Genomic DNA, 27,768 nt, shown 5'->3' on the forward strand with positions numbered 1-27,768 from the left:
ACTAATAGCTGTATCTTCTACACACGTCTCACAGAAAGATTTCCATGTTATACTAAGATTTTTCACTGTGTATCAGCAAGCAGTTGCCTGATGTCGTAGTTAAACACCACGGCGCTTAGTCACACATTTCTATTACATCCAAAGACAGCAACCATCATCAGAAAAACACGAAAAGCATTTGGGCGATTCTACGTTCAGATCGGAGCTGTCAAAGCGTTTCCGGATTTCATCGCAAGGGGCTGAATTTTAGCATAGAAGAGCAGCAGGCACAATTAACCTCCAGAGGGGGACTCGTGGCCAAAACAAAAAAAAAAAAAAAAAAAAAAAAAGAAAAGAAAAATAATCGGATTCGAAAAAAAACCAGACGAACTTTCCCTTCAGAAAAACCCCGAACCCACCCAGCTCCAAGGGCGCGTACTGCAGGGAGACGGGCCCCGCCCGGCCGCGCCGCTGAGTGGAGCGCGGCAGCGCCGTGGCACCGCCTCTCGCCGCGGCCGGGCGGGACCGCGGCGGCGGCTGCGTGCGCGGGAGGCGCGGCGGCGGCGGCAGGAGCAGTGGCGGTGGCAGCGCGGCGGAACGGCAGCGGCGGGATGTTCAGCTGGCTGGGGAAGCAGGGCGGCGGGCGGGAGCGCGGCGGCGGCACCGACGTGGTGCAGACGGTGACCGGCGGGCTGCGGGACCTCTACCTCCGCAAGCTGCTGCCGCTGGAGGAGCACTACCGCTTCCATGAGTTCCACTCGCCCGCCCTGGAGGAGGCCGACTTCGAGAACAAGCCCATGGTGCTGCTGGTGGGGCAGTACAGCACCGGCAAGACCACCTTCATCCGGTAGGTGACCCCCGGCGTGCGCGGCTCCCGCTCCCGCGGGCCCGCCCGGGAAACGCCGGCCGGCGCCCCCGCCTCGCCCGCGCCGGCCGCTCGGTCATGCTGGCTCACCCCCTGCCCGGGGTGGTGCTGCCTGCGGTAAATCCCTCCCACGCTCTGGCGGAGCACCCCGCGGCGAGCCCGCCCGTGCGGTGCAGCGCTGCCCCGCGGTGCGAGCCGAGGCCGGGCGGTGACAGGCGGCGGGGCTGGCGCCTGCCCGCGCCCGGCGGCTCCCCAGCGAGCGGGGCTTACCGAGAGCCTCCGTGCTGTGTCGAGGGTGGTGCCGCTCCCGACCCTGTTACACGCTCTGTACCTCGCCGCTTGCTTCCTAGTCAAGAATATTTTCTCTATTTCATGTTCTGCTGAGAAAGTGTAACCCCGTTGTCTCCTTCTTCGTAGTTCTTTCAATCCCTAAGTTATTTCAAAGGAAAACCAGGGGCTTCGTGTTAAAACGGTATGACTACACTGGCCATGGGGATCGCTTAACTTTATCTCCTCCCCTTTCTTTCCCAAAAGTAGCTTAATGCACAAATCAGATGTGATCATAGAGGAGTAAGGTGACAAGAGTTTCGGGCAAAAACCACGTGGTATCTGGAAAGTCTTCCCTTCCATGTCTGTTTATTTTGATCAATTACGTTGAAGAAGCAGTATCACTACTAAGGCAGTTTAACAGTGTTGTTCATGTTGTAGTACTTTCTGTCTTTCCTATATTCCTTATTTCTAGGTTACTTAGTAACTCATTTTTAGGAAGCTGGAGCGTATCTCGGATAAGCACAATGCTATGAATCTGTAACTATTTTGCATATGTTTGTTCCTCTCACATGCCCCTTACAAATCTGTCTAATGTTTTGCCCAACTCTGCAAGAGACACTGAGTGGTCACGTTTTGACCTGCTTGTATCTGAAGTTCATTATAGTCCTTCTGTAAAATTTACAAATAGTTATCTTTAAGTTCCAAAGATTACAGGCAGCCTTCCATAACACTGTTTTCTTTTTGCAGGGCAAAATACCTACCTCCCCTCTCCGCTGAAGATCGATGTTTACCTTTAATCACCTGAGAGCTTTTCAGATGTTTACAGAACTAATCATGTGTCTTTTCAGTTTTTACAACTAGCTAATTGAAAGCTTGAAGTCGAACATAGTTTCTTTACTGATTATTACATAACTCCCGCAAGCACAGAAAGAGATGCTGCTCAGAGGAATATTTTAAAAATAGAAAAAGGGCTGTAATTAAAAGAAAAGAAACTTAGTTTCAGGATCTCCACAGACAGTCACAAGGTGTGAGGGGGAAGGGTTGTTGAGCTGGATTTTTCCAACGTTTCTCTAGGCATATCCATTAGTTTTCTTCTTTAAAATTACAGTTGCTTTGTTAGTCTGTATATATTTCCAGATAAGTGTTGTTACTTGGCTTATGGAAGAGGGGTGGGGAGAGCACAGGTAATACAGAGGGAGGCAGAATGATCACAAATGTGTGCATACCAGAACTTGCTGCCTGTCAGCAGCATTGTTCTGTTACTTGCAATTCATGGAAAACTCTGTGTCTGCCCTCCTGTAAGAGTTTGCCTTGGTTGAGAGCACAGGTTCTTGGTTTGTGGACGTTCAGCTTTTCTGTCCTTTATAGCTGCCCATATTTGACTGAAGTACAAGTCAGTATTGTGCTTAGAAACATTAGTATTCTTTGCAGTGCCTTGTGTGTATTTTTGTTACTGTTACTTTGTAGCTTGTTATCACTGTAACAATAAAATGCTGAGCAAAAGGGTTGATTGATACTAATGTACAGTCTCAATGAGAAAAGACCTATGCTTTATTACAGCTCTTGTGAGCTTTTTTTAGCATTTGTCAGTGCCAGGTGAAGATGCCTAGACAATTTTGACAGAGATGAAGTTTTCAAAGATGGTTTCTCATGTGTTTTACTAAAATACCTGACTTGATGCAAGAGGTGGCTTCTACTGTGACATGCCCTTCTTTTTATTCTCTTACCCCTTTCTGCTGTGCCCATTTTAGGTAGCTTGCAGAGCAGTTTAATCTTGTACAAGGTACTGGGGAAGACAGGCATTGACTGCAGAGCCCAAATCTGTAGCAGAATATCTCTTATTGCTTCTAAAGGCTCTCACTATGACCAACATTCATTACCTCAGTGTTTTCTATAGCATAGATAATAATTGGCTGAATCAGCAGGAAAAAATGCTCTGCTGCATATGGGCAGTAACTTGGACCATAGTGTCACAGTGACTGTTACTCAAAATCCGATTTAGAGGAGAAAAAGAAGGGCAGAAAAAGAGAAGTTCTTGTATGCTGTGTGCAAGACTTACAAGAAGACATGGGAAAATATTATAGTGTCCAGGTCAGCCAGAAATAAATTCAGCCTCTGTTAGGCTGAATCTCCCATGGAAAAATGTCTTACCCTCTCAAGATTGTTATAATCCTTTATTTGTTCTAGGATGAAGTAGCACTATAGGGGATTTATTCCTCCAAACCTTTTAATAAGCAAACATTATTTTAAATTTTAAATAATTAAAAACTGCATAAAAAATTATAACTGCTTTTTGTTCACATTTATTGACTTCATAGTCAGGAGGGCATATTAGGTCTACCTAAGTGTTTACTGTTGGGTTTAGGTGTGAACATAACAATTCTGTTTAGCTGTCAAATATTCATTTGGGATTTACTTTGAGACGTTATCGTGAGAACTTCACATTTTCATACCTCTGACACATCCATATCCACCCAGTTCCTTCCACTAAGTCTTTATGGAAAACACTGATGTACCAGTGACTGAATGTCCCTGGGGATTAAGATATGGAAACAAACACTTCCAGGTTTCTAACAGCTCTTATGTTTTCTCACTCAGTGCTGTTTATCCGCTTTGGCACTTGGAACAATGCAGTGAAACCAGTCAGTTTTGCTGTCTAAGGTGTAGTGTGGTGATAGTTTTATTCGTGTATTTGACAATGCTGACAATTCAAACAAATACGTCCAGATGTTAATGCTTGTCCAGTTAGTTGTGTTTAATGAAGTGGGAGTATGGGGAGAACCAGTTGTTATCTTACATGCAAGCTGTTTGGCCTTGCAGTTTCTGTAATTGTCTCAATTTCTCATGCCTGTTTTAGAAATAAAAAGTGGGGAAAGGGGGGACAGGAGAGGAGAATTGTATTGTATGAAAAAGAGATAGTCAATGCAAATAGGTAGTTTCTTTCATTCTGTTTTAGAAGTGTAGGAGACTGATTTTTTTTTTTAAGAACTTATCAACATGAGACAAACCAGAAGCAAATTCCTCAGACTGCCAGCCTGTGCTTTTACTTTGCCCACAGGTATTACTCAGAGGTTAAAAATTGTAAACTTCCTGCTATTTAACTCAGCCAGAGCTGATTTTTGTGAAAGCACCCTTTTGTATGCATAATGTCTGGAGTCTGCAAGTAGTGTGTGATCATTTGTGCAGCTGCATCTATTTCTTTGGGGGTGAAGTGGAAGGAAGGTCCCTCTTAATTTCTTTGGGTGAAGGCTGTAACTTCACTGGCTCTACATGAAAGCTTCGGATCCTTTAGAGTAGAATTTTTACACAAAAGCAAATATCTGCTAGTTTTGCCGTGTTAAAAAAGAAAAGTGGACTACTTGGTGCAGTATGTAGTATGGAGGTGAGCAGCCCTCTAAAAGAGCCATGCGTTTATCTGCCAATGCATCACAGGGTATCCGTGTTCAGCGCTGCTCTGTCCAGCTCACTTGCTTTTGTGCATTGGTGTGGCCTAGCTAATGCATTTGGACTTCAGATGATCTGTGATTTAATCTTTTCTATCTCTGGGAACTTTGTAAACTAGTTCCCCATAGTCTGGCTATACATCTTGCAGAGGAACCTAGATGAATGTTTATTGGCAAAGCTGAAAGGTTATAGCCCAGGTAAAAACAAAGAGAGAAGAATCAACAGGATGTCTGTTGTTTGATCTAGACTGTCTTTGGGGCATTGGCTATTTTAAGGATTCTTCCTGTGAACCTTTTTGAACTTCTTCTCTGCTGAAAATTCCTGAGAAGAGCATGTAGTTGCAGATGCTGAAAATCCAGGTATTTTCCTGTGCTAATGAAGCATTTGGTACAGAAACATTGGCAGCTTTTCAATTTACAGGAGACTACTCTTACCTTTTGTGTGGGTAAATAAGACTGTTCTTTCACACGGAGAAGTGTGATACAGCATGTTGTGGCTTAGCCCACCCCACAGCTCCAGCTTGCAACCAAGTGCCACACAGCCACTCACACCCTGCACAGTGGGATGGGGAAGAGAATCAGAATGGTAAAACTGAGAAAACTCATGGCTTGAGATAAAGACAGTTTAGTAGGTACAGTAAAAGCAAGGCAATGCAAGGAATTCATTCACTACTTTCTATGGGCAGGCACATGTTCAGGTATTCCCAGGAAAGCAGGGCTCTAACATACATAACAGAGACTTGGGAAGAGAAAATGCTATCATTCCAAGTGTCTCCTTCTTCCCCTGTCTTTATATGCTAAGCACGATGCCATATGGTACAAGACATCAGCTATCCCAGCTGTGTCCCCTCTTAACTCTTTGTTCACAGGGTGGGGTGAGAAGCAGAAAAAGCCTTCATTCTTAAGGCCTTGAGTGTAAGTGCTGCTCAGCAGTAATGAAGACATTCCTGTATTGTCAACACTTTTCAGCACATATCTAAAACACAGCCACATAATAGTTGTTGTCCAAGCCAAACCCATCACACTTGAGCACAGCCAGTGCTCAAGAAGAGGTTTATTTTAGTCTGTACTAATTCTTGATGTGCAATTGTGAGCCAGTTTTAATGGAAAATACCTGTGCTGCAAAGTGATTTCTGTGTCCATTAATAGTTGTACCAGGCAGAGCATTGTGACTGTTGGGTGGGGCTTGGTATTTGGAAGGAGGTCTTGCCTTCCTGGATTGCTATTGCTATAAAAGCCTGTTTTTTAAAGCTGCCTTTATGACATTAACTTGGGAGTATCATTGCAGTTTAGCAGCACTTTATTCTGGTTTAGTCATTTCAGTAAACTGCTAATTGGAATTTGCACTATCAAGTGCAGAGCAGCAAAAAGATGTTGGAAATCATGAAAGGTACTCTATACTTGTAACTCTTTAAACATGCTACAAATTCATGAACAGGCCATGAAATTACTTTTTTAGGCATCTAAAAGACTGTCACCACTGAATTTCTGTAACCATGCCGTAATTTATGAGCTTACAATAGATGGCAATTATCCTGTTATCCTGGAAGTGTCTTGCTGCATTTAGATCCCACCATGTAGTTTTCCTTGACCTGGGGTGTGGGACTTCATTCCTGTGCATTTGATTCAATATATGTATGTTCTTTACTCCTGCTCTTGGAGCATCTTCTTGTATATGTTGTCTGTCACCTTATGAGTTGCTGCCTCTGTCAGCAGAAGCCTGGGAATGACAATTTGTATCAAGAGAAAAGCTTATTTAGACGTCTCTTAGAGACCCTTTGTCTTTTCAAAGAAGGACAATGAGGAAAAGCAGTGTTTGAAATAGAACATTTTATCATGGCAAGTTAAAAACTTTATTTTAGAAGACAAAAGTATAATTGATCTTTCAAAATCAAAGCCATGGACAAGTCCAATCTGGAAAATTTTAGCAGCTCTTGTGAGTTAGCTTTGGCATCCTGTTTTAGAGAACTCTGGTGTGCAGTGATGTTCTGTGAAGAGCTGGGAACACACATTCATGTTTCAGGTGTTCCTCTGTTTGCCACATCACTTGAAAATCCTCGATTTCCATGAGGGCTTCAACTGGTGAGCAATTAAAGGAGTTTTGTCTTCACTTCATTTAGAAAATGCCATGATTTAATTTGTACAGTGGGGGATCTGCTGTATTTTAAAAACCTGTGTGGCCAGAGAGGTTTGAGTGTTTCATTTGCTTTTGGAGATGGGTCCGTTTTATTTCACTGTTACTGTACATTAGGTACGGTTTATTCTGGAGATAAAGCAGATTGGCATGTTTGGCATGATTGCTCTTATGTTCCTTCTTCCTCACAAGTTTTAGTATTGGCATTTTTTAAATTTCTTTTTTTGGAAGCAGAAAGCTACAGGAAATCTCATGTAAATAACTCTTGCATGCTCCCTGATCATAGGTTGAGCTAATTGGAGCCAGTTCACTAAGGCTAGTGGAAAACAGTCTTTGAAATATGTAACATATATTTAGTTCCTTAAATTCAGCTTCTGTCCACTGATCTATAAAGTTTGTGAATGCTTGGGTACTTTATTTGAAGACAGAGATTGTTCAGCAAGTATAGATACTACGTAAAATGTTTTTTGCAGCAAAAGCAGCCAGCAAGTCCTCTCAAATCAGTATTGACTTAGGAAGCTATAGCAGAATAGGCATTGCACTGTTGGATTAAATTCAGAATAAACCTGTATTAAAAGAGCAGCATTAATATAGATGCACTAAAGCATAACTAGTGCTGTTGTTGCATGCAGGACCACCACCTGTGCCTGAAGAAGAATTCTCATTTAAATCCAGTTTTGATTGTGTAAATAGTTAAACTGTAGTTGATTAAAATTGTGGTGGTTTTTTGGGGTTTTTTTTTAAGAAGGGCAGGGTGACATTGAAAACATTTTGTTTTAGTCTTGAGCGCCAAGATGGTGCTGTTGTGACTGAGGACAATAACACTCTTGCTTTAAAGTTAAGCAGTGTTGTCTGTGTCTCTGAGAAACATGGCAGTTGTCATAGAATGTGTGCTAGAGGGAGGTTTGCTCAAAGGACTTGGGGCTGCTTTTACTTCGCACCTGCCATCCATGAAGGGATGCAGACAGTCTTTTTATGTAAATAAATGCCCTGATTCCATTAAGTTTTAATATTTAAATATCCACTTAATTAATTTCAGACCTGTTGTTTGGAAAGTCAAGGCCCTTGGAGTATGTGCTGTGTCTTCTGGCAGTGGACTACTCAGAGGGAGGTGCAAGATGGTTTCTGGTGGTAGAGCACTGCCTGACTTGGTGCCTTTTGGAAGTACTTTAGTGTTAGGCCTAAATTTCTGCAGATCTGACTTAGTTAACAATTAATTTTTGATGTGCAGGTCAAAAGAAAAAAAAATTTCCTCACTCCCAAAGAGATAAAGTTTTATTGTCTCATAATGGTTCTCTTTGCCTCTGATAGGATGAGTTAAAGTTAGTGAGATCATACCGAGTTGATTAAAGGGTTGGATCTGTCAGCCAACTGAATCTGCTCACATGCAGCTTCAAACCACTGCCTTTTTGTGCCAGCAGCACTGGTATAGGCTTGGAAACACTCAGAAAAGCAGCCATGTATTGTAGTGTAACCTACAGCACTCAGGTCTTTGGTAGAAGCATCCACTTAAATGGTGCTGCAGTTGAGGGCGTGCTTTCCACACTGTCTTTGTAAAGGGATTTACTTATCCTTTTACCTAGATGTTGTGAAAAACTAATTCAGTTCTCTTCCTCCTTCCCCAGTTAACAGAAACAATGAAATGCAGGAAAAATGTAATATTATTCTTATAGAATATGCATATCCTTGGGAATTTTCAAGCAAATTGTAGGTATTTGCTTTTGTCATGGATCCCAATCATTCATTCTTTTGGAATATTTAAGTATAAATATAGCTATTTTGTATAAATACATTTATATTCTCCACCTCCAGATACCTGCTTGAGCAAGACTTTCCAGGCATGAGGATTGGTCCAGAGCCTACCACAGATTCCTTTATTGCTGTAATGTATGGAGAAACAGAAGGAAATGTTCCTGGAAATGCCCTAGTTGTTGATCCTAAGAAGCCATTCCGGAAACTCGGCCGCTTTGGAAATGCGTTCCTGAACAGGTGAGATTATCTTGCGTTCTGTCTTCTGATGATTACATTTAAATTGTGGCATGTTCTGTTTTGAACAGCTTGGAATAAATATTGAAATACAAGCAGGAGTGGTGGCAGTTCAGGTGAATTAAATGGAAAAAGGCAGTACTGGGTAGGGTGGCATTCCGCTAGAGATATTCAGTTATCTGAATAGAAAATTGTTGTTAAAACCAGTTCACAGAAAACTGTAGAAATGATCCACTGTGTGACTTGTTTGTGAGGCATGACACCAGGTGGAACTCGTGATAAGTTTATGCAAAAATTCTTCTCAATAAAACTAATAGGTTAGTACTATTTTTTAAAACTACCATTAAAAAAAAAAGAAAAAAAATATTTCCCTTTGGTGCTGTCTTGTTCCTTTCCACTGATTTCACTGGATATCTTGGTATAGCTATTTAAAATCGTGAATTGCTGGGATATGTAAAAAGACATACACGAAGGAAAAGATTCTAATGTGCCCCATGGATAAAATAAAAACTCAAGCTGTTAAATGTTTAATATTAACTACCTGGGTGTTCAGGTAGTTCCATAGACCAGAGAGATGATGTTAGCTTCTGCTGTGTATTTGTAAAAAGGGAAGAGTTGTTCAGGGGCTGTGAACATTTGGATACTAAACTGAAATAGCATGCTGAATATTTCCAGTTGAAAGTTAGTTACTAATAACTGTTCTTATTGTCTGAGCAATCACCTTGTTTTCTTCCTGTGTTTGATGGTAGCTTGACATAGAGGCCTCACTTTGCAAGCCAATTAATCTAAATTGGTTCTTTTTAACAATAAACTTTCCTGTTTGGCTGATAAATATTGGCATGCGTGTTAAAAGTTCATCATGTACAATTTTATCTATTGCTGTGCTTATTCAAAGAAGAAAGTTTGTAGCTGCTTACAGTTGGCTTGGCTATCGCTTTGCAGAGATAAGAATATGTGCTGTGGGAAACTGTAGTCAAGTCCCATTTTAAATAACAATTTTGAGGTGATTGGCTAAATTCTGTCTTCCAGATCACTATTCTGTTTCTTTCTTTCCTCACCATTGTGCTCTCTCTACAAAAAATTAATATACTTATAATAAAAATTATATAACTAGTATTTTGCATAACATTTAAATATTTGCAAAGAACATTTAATAATGGTATGTGTTTTTTTTGGATGACTGGTGATGTAATTTTTTGCCTAAATCATCTAACTAGTTGTGTCAGGTTCTGACTGTTGTGCAAGTAAAATTATTGGCTAGTTAAAAAGATGTACTTACAAAGTAACTGACTAAATTATTCCAATTCTTTTGGTGACTGTGATATTGTTGTATTGAAGTGTTGTGAGCACCCTTATCTTCCCCAACAGTCACACTTACTCATTAGTTATTCAGAAGAGATCTGGGTGCTTATCTTTCCCTAGCATTTTTCAAAACTTACAAACTCCTTTCCCTTTATGACTTCACTTAGATGAAATTGTCTTAGGCCTCAGTGTCTTTGAGTCCCTACCAGGTTACCTGTAATCATAGTACATATTTTACTTTGCCTTCTCTCATTTGCCATGCTGACAGTTCTTTTTATCTGTTATTACATTTTTCACACCTGCCTTAATAGACTTCTCTCTACTTCCCCCCACCCTGTCCCACCCTCCGCCCCCCCCAATTTGACTTTTTAAATGGTTTCCCAATCCTAGTGTTTTGTTTTATGGAGGAACTTAAGGCTCTGAATACTTAGACTATAAAGCTGAGTATCCTTTTCATGCAAGTTTAACAATCCAAATAACAGGAAACAGTGACTGAGGTAATGGAAAAAATGAAGCAAACAAGAACACGGTATCGCAATCAAGGCTTGTACTTGGTAATTAGCTGCATTCATTTATTGATGTTACCTTGCTTTTGTCTTTTTCCATGACCCCTTCTAATTGCCCCATGTATCTCACTGCTTGTGGGACATGTTCTTCTATTAATCTCTTACTTATCCTGTATACTTGTAAGAAAAGTTGGGGAGGAAACCGAAGGGGGACAGTACCTAGTGTGCCCTTAGAAGCAGGTGAAGGAAGAATACTGCATTATACCAGAAAAGCATGTAAATAAATTAGTGCTGCTGAGAAGAAATGCATGGTCCTGGTCTATTTTGATGTGTCATAAGAAATTACAGTCATCTCCTTCGTACAACTGTTTTTGTAACACTTCTTTTTTAAATCTCCCATTCAGGTGGATAGTATGTAGTTCTGTTTTTTATGATGCAGCACTTAAGTGACCTGCATGAAGAAATAAGTCTCAGTGTTGAAAAGAGATATTCAAGTACCATTATCATTACAGTTTTAAGTTGTCTAAAATATTAGTATGAGGCAAGACTTTTAACCCATCTTTCATCTTATGGACATACTGTAAAAGCTAACAAGCAGTTAATTCTGAGTTCATGCTTCTATTTCCTATGTGTTTACACATGTGTTTACTTTTCTCCTCCCATTGCCGCTAATGACTGCTGCAAAGATGGCAGTGTCTGCATTTCTGAGGTCTGTAATTCTCTATTTTATTGCATGGTCTTTTCCAGCTGTCCCAGTTCGGTGGTGCCTGAGTCAAGACACTGCTGTATTGTTCAGCTGGTATAACAGTGCCTTTCTTCCCATAAGATAGGTCTAGAAACATCTTGATGATACCAAGTGATACTGGGCTTTCTAAGGTTGGATGAGAGTGATAAGAAAAAATATACATGAAAATCCAGTCTTCAAATGTATATGAAAGCTACTTCATGCTGTACATACTAGTGATGTATGTATTTTTGTAATGGTTCACATGATTAAATGTGTTTTCTTTGTCACTTATGCACATCCATTATGCTTCCATGTTATGTGTTTGCTTTGACATAGCACTGCCTTTAGGTTTTGGCAAGTTCAAATAATGTAATTTTCCCAAATAGTACCTCTCTGCTCTTTCAAAAATATTTATTAAGCTAGTAGAAAACTTTCTAATGCAAGAGTTTGCTTCAGATATGAGGTATTTTTTATACCTGGTGTCCCACTAAATCAAACAATACATTTTACATTATGTTTACATACCTTCAGGTTTTATCAGGCTCGGATGGCTGCTGTTTCCTTATGCCCTTTTGGGTTTCAGGGAGAGGTACAGGTGATGCTGCCAGTTCTGTTTTATCCAAGAAGGCACACTGTGCTTTTGTTAAAGGTTCATTGCTACAAGGTCTCTTGCAGAACAAGGTGAAGTGAGGTGTTAGGACTTCTTTTCTTTTCAATTTCCTTTGAAGAATTTGCATTGTATGAAATACCATCTAGACTTTGATATAGTTTACATTTTGTATCTGATACTTGACTGGTTGAACTCTTCCTAACTCAGATCATCCAAGGCCTTAAAGGTCTTGCTTGACCTCAGCACAGCTACAATTTCCTGTCTGTGGTGCCCTGTTTTTTGAGGCAGTGTGCTTTGTGAAGCCATAGGTTGATGCAGGGCAGCCCCATCTTGGAGCCTGAGGCTGCAGCTTAACCCTGTGTGGGGCAGCCTCACAGGAGGAGGGTGGGTTGCTCTGTATGCTTGTTAGTATCTTCAGCTGCTCCCTGATAAGAAGATTAAACTCTTATGCAAATCTCTTTAAGGCAGGTTATGATGAAGGGCAGTGAAGTTCTTCAGTCATTAACTATCACAGAAGCATCATTTAGCTTGCAAGTAACACACCAAGTGTTCTGCACAGCTCTCGGAGTCCTCGTCAATTATTTATTTTTCTGTAATACCACCATTGAATTTGCCTCCTGTTGCAGAGGCAGGAGGTTATTGTTTAGAGCATACTGTGTGTAATTTGAACTCCTGCTTCTGGCAGTGTGATAGTTTTGGCTGGGAGGAACACTGGTGTTTTTCACTGATGCCCCAGCTGAGGAGAGCGGTGGGTTAGGGAGTAGGGATCACTCGAACACTGCTAAATCTGGAAAGAGGGAGATGTGGCAGGGACTGGACCATAAACATATTGTCAGTATGTCTTTCTGCTTGCTCCCCTTTTCAGTCTTTGACTCTGGGCATAAGCTGGAGAACATGAAGAATTTTCTTTTGTGTATACTAATTATGGTCCTAGCAAAATGGGTTTGATGGAGTCTTTTTGATGTTGCATTTACAGCCCAAGTTGTCAGCTCTTGCAAAATTTGAAGTCTTATCAGCACTTAGACATATAGTTTTACAAGGTTTCCCTGGGTTTTTTTTTTTTGAGAAGCTCTCTTCATAATTTTTCTTAAACATGTATGGCTGCGAAACATAGAAGTTTGCCAGGATTCAGAAACTGTTTTCAGTCTCACTTGAGTCTTTCTAAAATCAGATATATAATGGGGAGCTCTCAAGAAACAATCTGTATGTGAGCTAGAGCTATTGTTAATATTTTTTTCCCTCCTTTCCTGCAGGTTCATGTGTTCTCAGCTACCCAACGAGGTCCTGAAGAGCATCAGTATCATTGACAGCCCTGGCATTCTCTCTGGAGAGAAGCAGCGCATCAGCAGAGGTGAGTTGCAGAGCTTTATAGGCACCAAGCTCACTAATTAGTTTCTGCTCTACTGGACAAATCAGCATCCTAATCTCTGGGGAGCTTGTTTTAGTGGTACTGTATGGCAGTCTGTCCCATACGTTTGTACTGCAAGCCCTGTACAACCCATATTTCAAGGCTGGATATTGGCTTTGGCATTTTTTCTCTTGAAAACTGGTGGGGGTTGGTATTTCTGTTATGCTGCTGCTATGGCTGCAAATGCCTACAGTTGCATGGTCTGTTAACTAATTAGTGCTTTGTCACTCCCAAGAAAAAGTCTTATTTTGATCATTTTAATTGCTTTCCACGAAGTAATAATGACTCTTATATATACTACTGAAGTTCATGAATGAAGAAATGTTTACAGAAATAGCTGTAGGTTGATCATGTCTGAAAAAATTCAGGGGTGGGGCTATAAATAAGGAGGGTTTTTATGGGCACTGCTAGAGCTGCTTCTTAAGGTTGCTCAGTCATGCCATAATATAATACAGTCAAATGGTAGAAGGAGAAAGAGCAAATGAGAATATTTTTAATAATATGAAAATTCTGCAGAGACCTGAGCACTGTTTATCAAGCTGTTTTAAACATTAGCCTGTCTTGAGAAAGTATTTAAACAGAACAGAATAATGTAAACAACTTTCTTCCTTGCATTCTTCAGCTGCATTTGAGTGCCTGTCCCTTTTCTGTGGAATGGTAAATGGTAGTGATGCAGGGTGTGGCTTATGCTGCCCTCTGTTTTCAGGCCTTTGCTTAAGAGATGGAAACTTGTGTTTCATGTGTCTGTCAGAGGAAATAAACAATTATTTAACTCATCACACCTGGGATTTTTCGAGGAAATCCTGGTACAAGCACAATATATGTCAGCTATGCAACAATAGTCTTGTCTTCATAATAAACTGACAGAATAAGGGACTAACTTCTTAGGACTATAATCTAAATTAAGCTTACTTAGTAAACTGATCTACCAGATGCTTCTGGACTTTTTTGTTCAGTGATGTTTTGTCCTCTTTATTACTCATAGTCATGCAAAGCATTCATCATGGGGAGAGTGCTGGACTTTTCTTTATGTGATGTGTTAGTGAAATAGTAGAGATGAACAGCATGAGAGCTCTACATCTCTGCAAGCAAAGACTTGAATGTTGTGAAACCAGAAATAAAACAAATACTGCATGTTGGCACGCTTACTTTAGACAGAAAAAAAAAATTGAGTGTATAACTAATGATTTTTAGTCCTGAAAAAAATCTTCTCATAAAATGTCCACAAAATATTTAGATCCCAGTTTACACAGTCTGATAAAATCAGCAGTGGTCTGCTTTTCCATTGTGGATTCCGGCTCTCTTTTTTCTCCTCAAGTTAAAACCAGCATCTTAAATGCTCAAGTTAAACTGCATCTTACCCCTTCTTTGCTTGTTAAATCAAGAGAAAATTCTGTTTGGCAGCATTCAAGTATCTGTTGATTCAAATACACTATTTGTAATAGTATGGAAGGGAACATGAAATAAGCAGAAAACTAGAGTATTATATTAATATGCTGCTGAAAAAGTGAGCAATTGTTGTAACCAAATTTAAGACCATTAGGTAACGCTGTGGAAGTCTCAGACTTCCAAGTGCAGGACAGAGTTGTGTTTCACTCCAGGTTATGTTTCACTGGTAGTCCTGTGTTGCCTGAAGAACCGTGATTCTTCACTACCATCTAGAATTGCTCCTGTGATTTAACAAAACATGGCTTTTGTTCCCTTATTGTTCAGAAACTCCATGTCTTGATGGTATGTGCCTTATCAATTGTTATAGCCTAGCTGGCCTGCCCTTTGATATGATAGGCTTCCACCTAATTTGACGTAGTACAGTAATTACCTCAAACTCTTACCTGTTTCACAGGCTTTAACTTGATTAGATTGCATTTCATTATTTTTTTTACGTGTGATAAAGATTGTCCTGAATGTGTCCCTTGTCATAGTTCTTTTATCTAAGTGTGGTTCTCCTGTATGCTGTTCGGTTTAATCATGCTTAAAGTGTGGTTGTACCAAATACGAGGTTTTGGGAGTTGGCTATAGAGCACTGTTCTCTCAGTCTCCAGGCTTTGAGGGCAGGTTAAATAAAGGTTTCATACACTTAGACATCACCATAAAAAAAGTTATCTAAAAGTGCCTTTGTATTTATTGCATGCACATATTCCACACTATCATGAACAGAAATTACTACACTCAACCTTGGCTGAAATACTGCATAGTCAGATACATTTCCTGTAAATGGCTTTTGGGCTGCTTATGCAGTTTGCATGTAGTCAAGCACAAACTTGACTTGTTCTGTGATGCTGCACATAGCAAGGTTTGTCTGACCTGCTTCCTCAAGGAGTTGGTCTGACTTGAACATATTTATGCTATAAGTCTAATTTAGAATGTTTTGAAGTTTGAGTTGCTTTGATGGCTTTCTAAATTATTGTGTGTAAATGTAAGCAGGATTGTACAAGGTGTTTTCTGCTATCCCTGAATGTGCCTCTGTCAGAGAGGCTTCTGCTTTCTGGAAGTTTAGCTTGTGTCTAGCATTGGTAGGCTGCAGCTTTTCTTATTTAAAATGTTTGATGGAAGAATAACATTACAGGGCCTCAGTGTAAGACCTCGTCTCTTTGCTGTTAATGTTTTTTTCCCATCTCACTAGCTACTGCTTAACTATATCTACGAATGAATGTAACATCTGTATAATATTAAAATTTGACAGATATTACTAGGAGTAAATTGAAGCCTTCTGAGACCAAGAGAGGACTCAAATATTAGCTTTCATTTTAACATGCAGGAAAACAGTAAAGGGCCTATGTAAAATTAGAAGACAATTATAGTGCACTATTTCCCAGCATGCTCCATTTTTAACTCTGGAAAGCATCCAGGCCACAGATAAAGGAGCTGATTTCTTGAAGGGTCAACAGAGGGCAACATTCGAAGATGTCTCAAGACACACCTTTCCCACTCCTGTTGGCAGCAGGAGGAAGCTTCCTGCCTGCCAGTTCAGGGGCAGTGTAAGCGGCTGGAGGAGAATGTGCAGATGTCTGCCAGCATTGTCCCCTGGGCAGACAATGCCCGTCCCTGTGCTGCTTCTGCGACATCACTGGTGATGTTCACGCCCTTGCAGACAGAAATATCTGTGTGGGCTGCAAGATTTGGAAGGAAAAGTGTGTGTCTGGCAGGATGTAGGGAGGAACCCCTTTTAGGAAGGGAGAGGGTGCTTCGTTCATGATTGAATGGTGTGAAGGCAAGTGTTTCAAAGAGTATGGGGAAAGAGTTCAGGGGAAAACGGATATTGTTTTTTTTAAAAAAAAGCAAAAAGTTCCCAGTACATACTTAGCTGTTCCTTACTCATACTAGATGAGTCACATCCATGCCAAACCCAAAGCCGCATCACCAGTGGTGACTCTGGGGATTAGATGTGTCACTTCTGAATAAGGAATTCCTGAATACTGTTTGTTGTGTGGATTAGGTACCAGCTGAACCTGTAAAAGCATTTAGACAGGTGCTATGAATAGACTTTCCTTTAGAACATGATAAAGCTTGTTTCAGGTGGTCAGGAAGGTCACTGCTCATGTTCTGTAACCTGTCATGTCCTCAGAGCCATCAGCAATGTAATCATGTTACTTGTAAATTGTACTTTTTAGTCTGCTGTGGTAAAAATAACAGCAAGCGTTACAAGGTAAGGAGAGATGAGTTTGAAAATGGTTTTAAATGCTGCATTTGAACCACTTTCCATTGTTAGTTCAGATAAGCAGTGCTACCAAAGTGACCAATATTGGCAGTGATGAAGAGATATTGTGATCAGCGCCCCACAGTCTTGTTTAGCTTGGATGCTGTGCTGGAGCCAGACTCCTGGAAAGAGGCAAATGTGGGTGTTAGACAGAAAAAAGGGCAGTGATAAAAACAAAAGGTGATAATAGTGAGACTGGCTCAAGGAAATGCAGGATACAGTTGTCCTGACCTCACTGTCCACAGATACTGTCCTCTGGAGTAATAAATCTCCTTTTTGCCCCCAGGTAAAGGCTGTTATCCTCTTGTTCTCTATCCCCAGCCCTATGTTCTCCAAGATTCGCTTTTCTGAATGGTAAGACTCTAACAGTGTGTTCTTCCTCCAGGCTATGACTTCTGCCAAGTCCTCCAGTGGTTTGCTGAGAGGGTTGACCGCATCATCCTCCTTTTTGACGCCCATAAGCTGGATATATCTGATGAGTTTTCAGAGGCCATTAAGTCATTCCGGGGCCAGGATGACAAGATCCGAGTGGTGCTTAATAAGGCTGACCAAGTGGACACACAGCAGCTGATGAGGGTCTATGGTGCACTCATGTGGTCCCTGGGAAAGGTGATCGACACGCCAGAGGTCCTGCGGGTCTACATTGGCTCCTTCTGGGCCCATCCTCTCCGAAACACAGACAATCGAAAACTCTTTGAAGCCGAGGCACAGGATCTTTTCAAGGATATCCAGAGTCTCCCGCAGAAAGCTGCTGTGAGGAAACTCAATGATCTCATTAAAAGGGCAAGACTTGCAAAGGTAAGAGAAGAAAAGAAAACAAAATTGAATGAGCAGTCTCTGCTGCTGTCAGTGTGTCCTTTCTCAACCTTGCCAATTTTTCTCTTGCTATAAAATGTGTATTTTTAGCGCAGTTTTTAATCTTTGATTGAATTGTCACTTTTTCAGGGAAAAAATAGTCACTTGAGGAGAAAGCTATTGGTAGAAGACAGGAGCTCTAATTTCCTGTGCAGTTATCAAACCAAATGCTTTTTCCTTCAAACTCATTTTAATGTAAACTACTAATCAAAAATGAAGAGGACTTGCAAATCCATCAGTATATGAATAGTTATTTGGGGATGTGTATCACTTCCTGTGTTGGCTTATTTAAATTTCTGAACATGAAGATAGACTTTCAGGAATTTTTTGTGGGGTTATTTTTGGGGATTGGAGGAGGGAATGAGGGGGGCTGTTGGTTTGAGGGGTTTTGTGGCCTGAATTTTAGAGCACCCTGTAGAATTTGCTTCTTCGAAAATTCCATTTAAAATCACAATGATGTTGTGTTAAAAGTTGCTCTGATCCCAGAGCAACCTCAGATCCAATCTGTTTTGTAAATGTTGGCAGCATTTTGTTTTCATTTGTTACAATCATTTTGGCACTGAAGGAGTGTCAGTTGAGTAATTTTTAGATATTTCTGTGAAATGTAAAATAAAAATTGATAAAGGTAAACACAGTACAGAGTGGTGTTAGGGATATGTTAGACAGTCCCAGAAGGGGAATAAACTGTTTATCTGCAGGAAAGCAGCAATGTAATCCAGTGTCATTTTTCTGCCTTCCAAACTGCTCTTGAAGTATTGACAGTCAAAAACCACTTTTTACAGCATTGAGTGTGGGGTTTCTTTTACCCCATTTCTGTGCAACCCTCTTCTTAATGTTTTCTAAAGCATTTACAGTAAATAGAAACAAAAGCAAACTCTTAACATGCTGTCAGATTTGGGCATTAAGCTTTTTTCTTTTTTTTTTCCCTAAGTCCTGTGACTCACTATCCCGTTTTGAAGATGAGGACTGTTCTTATCTACAAGAAACACATGTGCATACTGGCAGACCTTAAACCACTTAGAATACACATGTGAAACTGTTAGTGCTTATGAATTATAAACATACTTTTCTGGGTTTGATAGAAACATTATTTTAGACATAAGATCCATAAAATTACTCACAATTACTTAGAAACGCTCTTAAAAATACCCTTACTGAATCCATTAAGTAATTCTGAAGAAATACTTATATCTATTCTCTTAGGAAATTTCATGGGTTTATGCTTCTTTATGCTGGAGTTTTTTTCTCCTCTACAAAAATGTAAATTTATTTGCCATTAAAATGCATACACTTTTTTTAGATATAAGGAAGTGTTGTTGTGTGAAATTAGTGAACTTAAGATGTGCACATAAAAATTGGCTACATCATTTTTCTTTTAAAAGCAAATATTTTTTTTCTGTTTCTTCCTTAGCAAGTAAGGAAATGAATGGGCAATTGCAATGTGCAGATTGTGTAAGGTCTGTGTAGAATGCTATAATACACATTCTGTCATGGTTTGGTAGGTATTAAGTATTATACTTACACAACACCAAGGCAATCACTTGTTTCACTGATGCTTTTTAGTGGTAGTTTATCTTTCCCCAGTCTTCAAAATTTCACCTGTTTATTGCTCAACAGTTTGCTAGACATACCTAATTTTTAACTCTTTTTTTCTGTGGGTGTGAAAATTATAACTAACTTCTGGTTTGTGGACAGCTACGTTCTTTTCAAATGAACTAGGACCTGAGTTCTGTAAAGACATCCTGTTGTGGAGGTCATTTGGCTGTCATGGTCCTGGCCAGGTCAGAGCTTAGGGCAGCATTACTTCTAAAAGAAGGCTCTGCCCTGGTGCCTTCCCTCTTGTGTGCAAAATGAGTATCAATGTCCTGGATAGGTGAGCTCACCTCAGTTAGGAAGTGCAGCCACTGTTTCTGTTCTGGGCCTGATCACTTGTTCTGTGGCCAAGCAGATCCTTTTGGTGGGAAAAAGTAGTGGGAGAGTGGCAAGGGGGAAGCGATGAATGGTTCAGAATAAAGGCATAAAGAAGGTGGGCAGGATGGATATTTTGATGGCAATGCAAGAATCAATGTGTTTAAAGACACCCTAAATTAATGTCTTTCCTTATAAGCTGGAAAGGCGCTACTTCTCTCCCTAGAGCTTCACAAGGCAGCCATGGCATGCTGCTCCTCTTGGAACTGGCTGCTCTGTCATCTGCATAGGTGGCTGCATAAATATGGGTAATAGGTACTCACTTTTCTCTGAGAAAATAGGTAGGAATGCAATATCACTTCAAATAGATAGCCCTACCACTTAGCATACTTGGATTTCTGGAGGAATTATCCCATTGATGCCCACAGTGGCTGGTGTGGCAAACGAGCTACAAATCATACAGATGGACCAGTATGGCTGGAGCTCTGTGTATAGTGTCAGGACGTGGGGTTTGGAGCCTTGCCTTTTCTCTTGCTGTTGGTACTCATAGAATGCTGTACCGGGCTTCTCCTTAAAAGAGCAAGTGTGCATCTGTATTTCTTTGAAATGTGTTTCCTTTCTCTCTGCCTCTCAAAGGAATGCTGAAAGCAGCAAAAGCTAATAATAACTAACGGATAGCTAACTGTTCATGTAAACACAAAATTCCAGAAACAGTAGTTGATAATATCTTTCCTTAGGGAAACATATTTCTGTTTCTTTTTATGACCTAGGTGAGGAACGCTACTGCGAAGTGTCAGTAAACAGTAGTTTTGATTTCAGTTTTGCTTCTTTTTAGGTTCATGCTTATATCATCAGCTATCTGAAAAAAGAGATGCCCTCTGTATTTGGGAAGGAGAATAAGAAGAAAGAACTGATCAACAAGTTGCCTGAGATCTACATCCAGCTGCAGAGGGAGTACCATATTTCAGCAGGGGACTTCCCTGAAGTCAAGAAAATGCAGGTAAGATGATAGATTACCATTCCACTGAAATATCTCTTAACTTTGTAGCAGGATTGCCAAATTGGAAAAGTTAGAACAGAGTATGTCAGCGTTACAGCTTAGGGTGTTTGGCAGTAGAAGAGTTGAAATAAGTAATTTGACTGATATTATATTAGAGTGACTTGGAAGTGGTACAGACCAAAAAAGAATGGTAACTTTAGTGTGCATTCACTGATACAGAACTACACAAAGACTGTGAAAATAAGGAATAAATAATCTGACTTTCTGTCCTTTTTGTCAGTACTTGGTCTCTCCTGCAGGAAGTACTAAAGGCTTTGTGCATATAAAATGGCAGTGGACACTCACAGGTTAAGGGGCTTCTTTTGAATCCTAAATGTGGTTATATTTATCATTTTTGTGATGGTATCAAATATTTGTGTAGGTGAGGATATCTTTAGTCATCAGTTCATTTTTACTCTACTCTGTTCCTGTTCTTACTGGTACTGTTTCCCAGTGAGCAATAAAGGCAATGTGTTACTCGAAAAGTCCAGCTTAAAATCTCTTGCTTCTGAAAATAGTCTTTCCTGTCCTGTTAAGATTGTATTCTATGAAGGAGAGAGAGAGTTGTTCTTGGTTTATGCTCACAATTTATTTTTAAATACCTTTTGTCTCTTCCTCTTTTGGGCTTTCTGCAGTCTTTCAACCAATTTTCTGTCACTTTCTTGCCTATTTATTTCTGTTCTCTGATTTGAGATGAGTTAGAAGATATCCCAGGGAAAAACAGGTAATGTTGTGTTAATAGTGATTTCAAGCATCAATTGGCAATTTTTGTATCTCAGATCATAGGCTTCTTAAATGGCCTTTGAATTAAAGGGTAATTCAGCTTGAAAACTGAAGAACAAGAGATCAGGAGCCTGCAGTTTGTTCCGACTGTGGATTAGTCATGAGTGTGATGGAGGATGTTTTCCAGATGTATCATTCTGACAGTACATGTGGTACACTTGCACAGCTATCATCAGGAGTGATGATTGGCTGATTATCTATAAGAAGGCACAAGTTTCTTTTATAAACTAAAGTATTTCACCTGGGAATCAACTATTGGCATGAGATAGCAAATCACAGATGAAGCACAAGATGTATTTTAGCTAAGTTTTCACAGGCAGGATTATTGGAAGGGTTTCATGAGTTGGGCTTTGGAAGGGGATTTTGTGGCAAAAGTTGACTCTTTCTTCCCTTGCTGCTTTTGCTCGTGATGCAGAGTGAGAGAATGAGAGATCTGAATACTGAAACAAAATTTGAATGAAGCTCTTTCAAACTTACAGTACATGTCAGTTAAGCCTCAGCAGCAGATGGCAGCAAATATGTACAGGAGATCAGTCACTTCTGTAATGAGGAGCAAAACTGTGTGAAAACAAAATTGTGCCAAAACCGATAGCAAGTTGACCTTTGCTTCTTGAGATTTGTTGCACTACATACATTTATTCTGATCAGGTGCTATAAATCAGGTGGTTGTGTGTAAATGTCACCTGAATAGAGTTTTTGGTTGACTGTTTTTACCCCGTGCTCCAGGTTTCTTGGGTTCATTTTGATATGTATAGGAGCAGCTCCTTGAGGTGATAGATGGGATTTGTTAAAGCAATTTAACATCATTTTACGGAAGGTGGGAAGTGGTGGTGATGTTTGGGTTTTTTTAACCTTTTCCACTGTAACTTTCTCTTCCTGGCAAGCATTTTGCTTGTAGAAAAAAATTAATAATTGCCTAAAGCATTTTTAATTTTCTGATACTGTGGTGTAAAACATGCTTGGGCTTGTGTTGGATGAAAACGCCACAAATTCTGCAGGGAGCATCTGACTTCATGAGTTCTGGCAGCACTGCTATAAAACACTGCTGCTGTTATCTCAACTCAGCTTTTCTTTATTGGTAAAGGACACCTTTTCCTGACCTAACCACAACCAAGAAGTCTAATCTATAAAATCAGATTAGTCCTGCAAACATTTGATTTTATTTTTAACTCTAAACACTTGCCTAAGTGCTAGCAGGACTGAGGACTTACTTGCACACTTTCTTAGATGTTTGGAAAGAAATTATCAAATGGAAGGTTGCTGGGTAACATTCATCAACTGCTGTGGTTTTATCCACTGCACTTTGAAATCTGTATTGTACATGTAATTTAATAAATAAACTCATACACTGTCGCAAAATTGTCTTAGTGTGTTTGATCAAATATATTGGTTGTATGGTACATGTGTTTTGTTTCTCTGTCAAGAGGAGTTTCAGCTATAGAAACAGCTTCAAAAGATACTTATTTTAATTGAATTATTACTTGATTATTTTAAGTTTAAGCCCATTCTTTAAACTTTTCAATGTATTTGAATAGTTTTTGACTACTATCTCTGTGTCATTCACAGGAGCAGTTGGAGAATTGTGATTTCACTAAATTTCATTCTTTGAAACCAAAACTAATTGAAACTGTGGATAACATGCTGGCCAACAAAATTGCCTCCCTGATGAACCTAATCAGACAGGAAGAGAGCAACATGCCCACAGAGATGGTACACGGTGGAGCATTTGATGGCACCATGGCAGGACCTTTTGGCCATGGATATGGGGAAGGTGCTAAGGAAGGAGCTGATGAAGAGGAGTGGGTTGTTGCCAAAGATAAACCTGCTTATGATGAGATTTTCTATACTCTGTCACCAATCAATGGCAAAATATCTGGGATTAGTGCAAAGAAGGAGATGGTGACTTCTAAACTACCCAATAGCGTCTTGGGGAAGATCTGGAAACTTGCAGACTGTGATGGTGATGGGATGTTGGATGATGAAGAGTTTGCATTAGCAAAACATCTCATCAAGATTAAACTGGATGGATATGAACTGCCTGGCACGCTACCTTCCCACCTGGTGCCACCATCGCACAGGAAAATTTTCCAGACAGCAGAATGAACAATACAAGGAGAAGAGTGAGGATTTTGAAATTCCCACAGGAAATGTGTTGAAAATACCAAAATTTGAAGTTAAGCTTAGATCCTTAAACCTCACAGCACATTTCACACAAGCTACTGAAGTTATAAGCATGGCAGCAGGGAAACATTCATGTCACTGTCCCTGCTGACCTTCACTCAGTCATGCTTATCACAAGTGCCTTATAATAGCTCTGTCATAAGGTGAAAATGTTCTTGTAGTCCTGTGTCCATCTCTCGCTGCCTTTACAACCATAAAGCAGAAAAGACCATGCATAAAAGTTGCTGACCTTCGCCAAACCTAAATACTTATCAACCCTGTCTCCAAACTATGCTAAATAGCACGCTGAAGCTCAAAATGTTAAATTCACCTGCATATGCAAGGAATATTTAGATGCTAAAAATATACTTAAGCCACTGAGTGAATGTAAGCATCTCTATAGTCTAAGAAAAGGCTGATATAAAATGAAATCCTTTTCTTTCTTTTTATTGTTTAATTGGAGTTAGAAAAAGATAGAAGAATGATGAGGAGAGTCTTGTAAGTCTCAGAATATGAGCAAACTTGTTTTAAAACTTCAGATTCTATCTAGAACTGCAAAATACTAAATTTTTTTTCAGTCTGTCATTGTGTCTTATCTGAAGAATAGCTTCTTCAGTTTTACACAGCACTATATATTTAGTATTATCATTAGAAGAACTGAGATCTCCTTTCTTCCTTGGATTTATAGTTTTTTTTTGCAGTTTAAGCTTAGCTTCTCTGCAGACAATGAATTTCTGAATGGTTCAAAATGACAGCAGAATGGTTTCTTAAGCTGAAAAAAACATGTTTGCATTGAAATTAAGCCTCTGCTCAGAAAAGGTGTATTGCTCAAATTCAGCCTCCTTAAAGCACATCAGATTGTCTCAGGATATTTTCATTGGTATTTAATTTCTATTTACAGCTAATTATACAGTTATGTCTTTGTATTTTTTAATATATAATATATTTAAGAGAAGTTTTTAATTCTTGCCAACACAGAGCTGACAACCACAAGAGAGCGATTCAATTCTCATGGTGGCAGATTTGAAGGATGGGGAGGCTAACAGGAACCGTTAGATTGACTGTAAGAAATGATAGACTCATTCCTCCAAATATTACTCCTTTATTGAAAACAATCCATGAAAGGAATGGATGCTTAATAAACATTTCTTTTCCAACAACACACAATCAAAGTTGAACATAATGTCTCCTCACAACTGATTTTTATCAGTACCTTAAAAGAAGGCAAGTCTTCGGCCCTGTGACCTTGAGTCTTTCAAGGAGGGACAGTTCTTTCATAAAATCAAATTCGGCAGTCAGTTCTGGTCTATGTGTATGAGCAGGAATTGACTTGTATTCCATTTGTAATAAGAAAGACCCTACATATCCAAAGTACTGTAGTTTTGAGCACTTTCTTGTTAAGTCTCAGTAAGTGGCAGCAGTAATGCCTTCTGAGACAGAGCAAGCCAAAAAGTGCTTTAAAGTCCTTGCAGTAGGGGTGGGGCGGGGAATACTTTGGATATTGTCTCCTAGTTAAGGTTTTAGTCACACTTCCATGTTCAGTTTTGTGGATGATCTAAGAAAAGCCTCAGCTTCTTTTTTCAAATCATGTATTTGTAGGTTGTCAGGTTTCACATCTTTCTGGACCTCTCATCTTTCTGCATCTGTTCTATTCTGAGGTGCAACTTTCATGAACTTTGTCAGGGCTCTTCCATGGGAAAACAATGATGCTATTTTAAGTAATGGCAGAACACCACCTTTACCTTGCCAGGTTTCTGGGCCTGTATCAAGGATGTCCTGGCATAGTTGAATTGTTCTGAGGACTTGATTTTTTTTTTTTTGATTTTTTTTTTTTTTTAGGTATTTTTCCTATCATTCAAGCATACCAGCTTTATTTCTGTTAGACCTAAATTAGGAGCCAAATTAACCTTAGTGCATCTCTGTGCACTTTAGTAGAGCTGTGAAACTTGATGCTGAGTCTGTGTGACTGTACATCTGCAGAGTAACTATTTTCTACATAACTTATTTTTGATTGAACAAAAAAGTAGTCTACAGACATTGCAGGTGTTAAGAAGAAGAAAAAGGCTGCAGAAGTTGTAACGTGTGTTTGTTTGTGGGTAGTGTCTGCAGTCAGTACCACTTTATACACTACTCACCAGCTTAGTACTAGTGACTAGCTTAATCAGGAAAGCCATTAAGCCAGGAGAAAGAATGCAAGCTTGTGTATTGTGACTACTGGAGTGTAGGCAAAGCTGGGAGGATGTGAGAAGCTGCTGGTTTTCTGACTCTGCCTTACCTCGCTTTGCCAGCAGCACAGGGCTGCAGCAGTGGACTCCTGCTTGAGTTCCCACCACATGTAGCTTCCAGGGGTGATGCTCCAGACATACTGGAGCCATGTGATCCCATGCCATTAGAAATATCCTCCTTCAGTGAGAAGAGCAGGGTAGTTTCAGTGGTTTTATTCTGTTTTTCTAGTTTTGCTGGTAGTAAAAGGGAGAATACAGCCTTTTCCTCAGTCTCTGTGACAATGTGCTAGCTTGGTCTTAAGGCAGACAAATTGAAATACATCCTTTTGAGAAGTTAAACCATTTTGCCTAGATGGAGATGTAGTATTTTGCTTTGTGTTCCTGTAGAATTTGGAAGATGAATGCATGAAGCATGTATAGGAGTAGAGGTGGATTTTCTCTGGCTGTCTGGAGAAATAGAAGTGTTTCATGGTTGGCATCCACAGCTACATAAATCTATTTCTAGGTATGTGGTACAGTGAACTAGCATCACACTTAGATGATAGGAATAAAATACATTTCATGGGAACTTTAAACAGCAGTTTCTTGCACAACTAAAGTGATGGAGTAGGTTGCTGTTGCTCAGGGGAGGGGTTCTTTTCTCACTACGGCCTCACAGGTCCATTGGCCTCCTCCATTTGCCTTGCTGACTGTCTGCAAGCCTGTACAGTTAAACCAGCCACACACAAGTGTTTGGATAATGTTCTGTGGAGTTAGTGAATCTGTGTTAGAGGCATGAGAAGTGAGCAGGATTGCCTTCTCTCAGGATAGTATGCTCTATGTAGTTATTCGTAACAGCAGTATGAGGTAATCTTTGGTGTTCAGTGTGTTACTAATGTTTGCTTAAGAAAGGTGAAGATGTTGAGTTGATTGGATATTTTATGCCTAGGATTTTGATAACATTTTCTGCAAGAACATCCAAAGCTGTCTGTGAAATCTGTGCCCACTGATGTAGCCTACTTTCTTAAACTAAAGTAGAAACTGCTGCTTTTACCTTTTCTCCAACTATTCCACAGTACAGTTTTAATTTGCAACCCTAGTTCTATTCCTTCAGAAACTATCAGTTTTTGTTGTAGATTGGAACAGAAAATGTGGGGCTACGGTTCATAACCACAGTACAGGACACTGAGCAGCTTAAAAGCTGTGACAGCTTGGAATTTGAGAGTTTACAAAGATTTTTAAGTCAGGGTGAGGTCCCATTTGTTAATTGGGTGTGGTGTGGATTTTTGTGGGACCTGGTCTCAAAGCAGCAGGTATGTGGTCCCTGGCTTTCAATATTGTTTATTGCCAGCACTTGAAATGCACCCTCTTTTTCTTTCCGTCACTTCCTTCCCTTCACAATGTGCACTCATTTTAGTGGCTCTTTAAATTGTTGGATCTCAAGCAGAGTTTGAAGTGTATGGTTTGATGGATATGTGTAACTTTAGCACTGAGGAATGATCATGAACTTAATTTTCTATTTCACATGCTCACCTTTTCTAATATTTTTGTTAAACACTGTTTTCACTTAAAAGGCACTCTGACTTTTGAGGAAAGGATTGATCTGTGCAGTGTGCTTCAGTTTGTCCAACTAGGCAAACAAAGTTGTAAGTTCATTATTGTTGCACTTTTATTACACAGTAAATTCTTTGCAGATACTGTAATATATTTTAATATGCTTTATAATAATTTTTAGAAAGCGGTGATAAAAATTGCTGATTTAATAAACTAATATTGAATTACCTGAGATTCTGGTTTGTATGCTTCTTTCTAGAAGATAATCTTCCAGTGACTCATATTTTGTAATCCTGCTACTTAAGGCTCATAGGCAGAGTAGCTATTTGGCAAGCTGC

General features: G+C 39.8%; 1 protein-coding gene across 1 annotated transcript; it reads left to right on the forward strand.

Annotated features, from left to right (window-relative positions):
• Positions 1-590: 590 nt before the first annotated feature.
• On the forward strand, positions 591-27,662 carry EHD4 (EH domain containing 4). The gene is made up of 6 exons (XM_053980551.1): positions 591-826; positions 8,504-8,680; positions 13,076-13,173; positions 17,313-17,725; positions 20,526-20,690; positions 23,079-27,662. Exons 1-6 carry the CDS (start codon positions 591-593, stop codon positions 23,613-23,615), a joined length of 1,626 nt encoding a protein of 541 aa, XP_053836526.1. The 3' UTR covers positions 23,616-27,662.
• The last annotated feature ends 106 nt before the right edge of the window (positions 27,663-27,768 follow it).

The sequence above is a fragment of the Vidua macroura genome, chromosome 6 (genome assembly GCF_024509145.1).
Source record: "Vidua macroura isolate BioBank_ID:100142 chromosome 6, ASM2450914v1, whole genome shotgun sequence".
In the NCBI taxonomy this organism is placed as follows: Eukaryota; Metazoa; Chordata; class Aves; order Passeriformes; family Viduidae; genus Vidua; species Vidua macroura.

Bases quoted from the DNA above. Each gene is read 5' to 3' on its own strand.
- EHD4 (XM_053980551.1), top strand. From the start codon at position 591: ATGTTCAGCTGGCTGGGGAAGCAGGGCGGCGGGCGGGAGCGCGGCGGC. The intron at 827-8,503 runs GTAGGTGACCCC...CTCCACCTCCAG, and splicing joins GGCAAGACCACCTTCATCCG to ATACCTGCTTGAGCAAGACT. The intron at 20,691-23,078 runs GTAAGATGATAG...TGTCATTCACAG, and splicing joins CTGAAGTCAAGAAAATGCAG to GAGCAGTTGGAGAATTGTGA.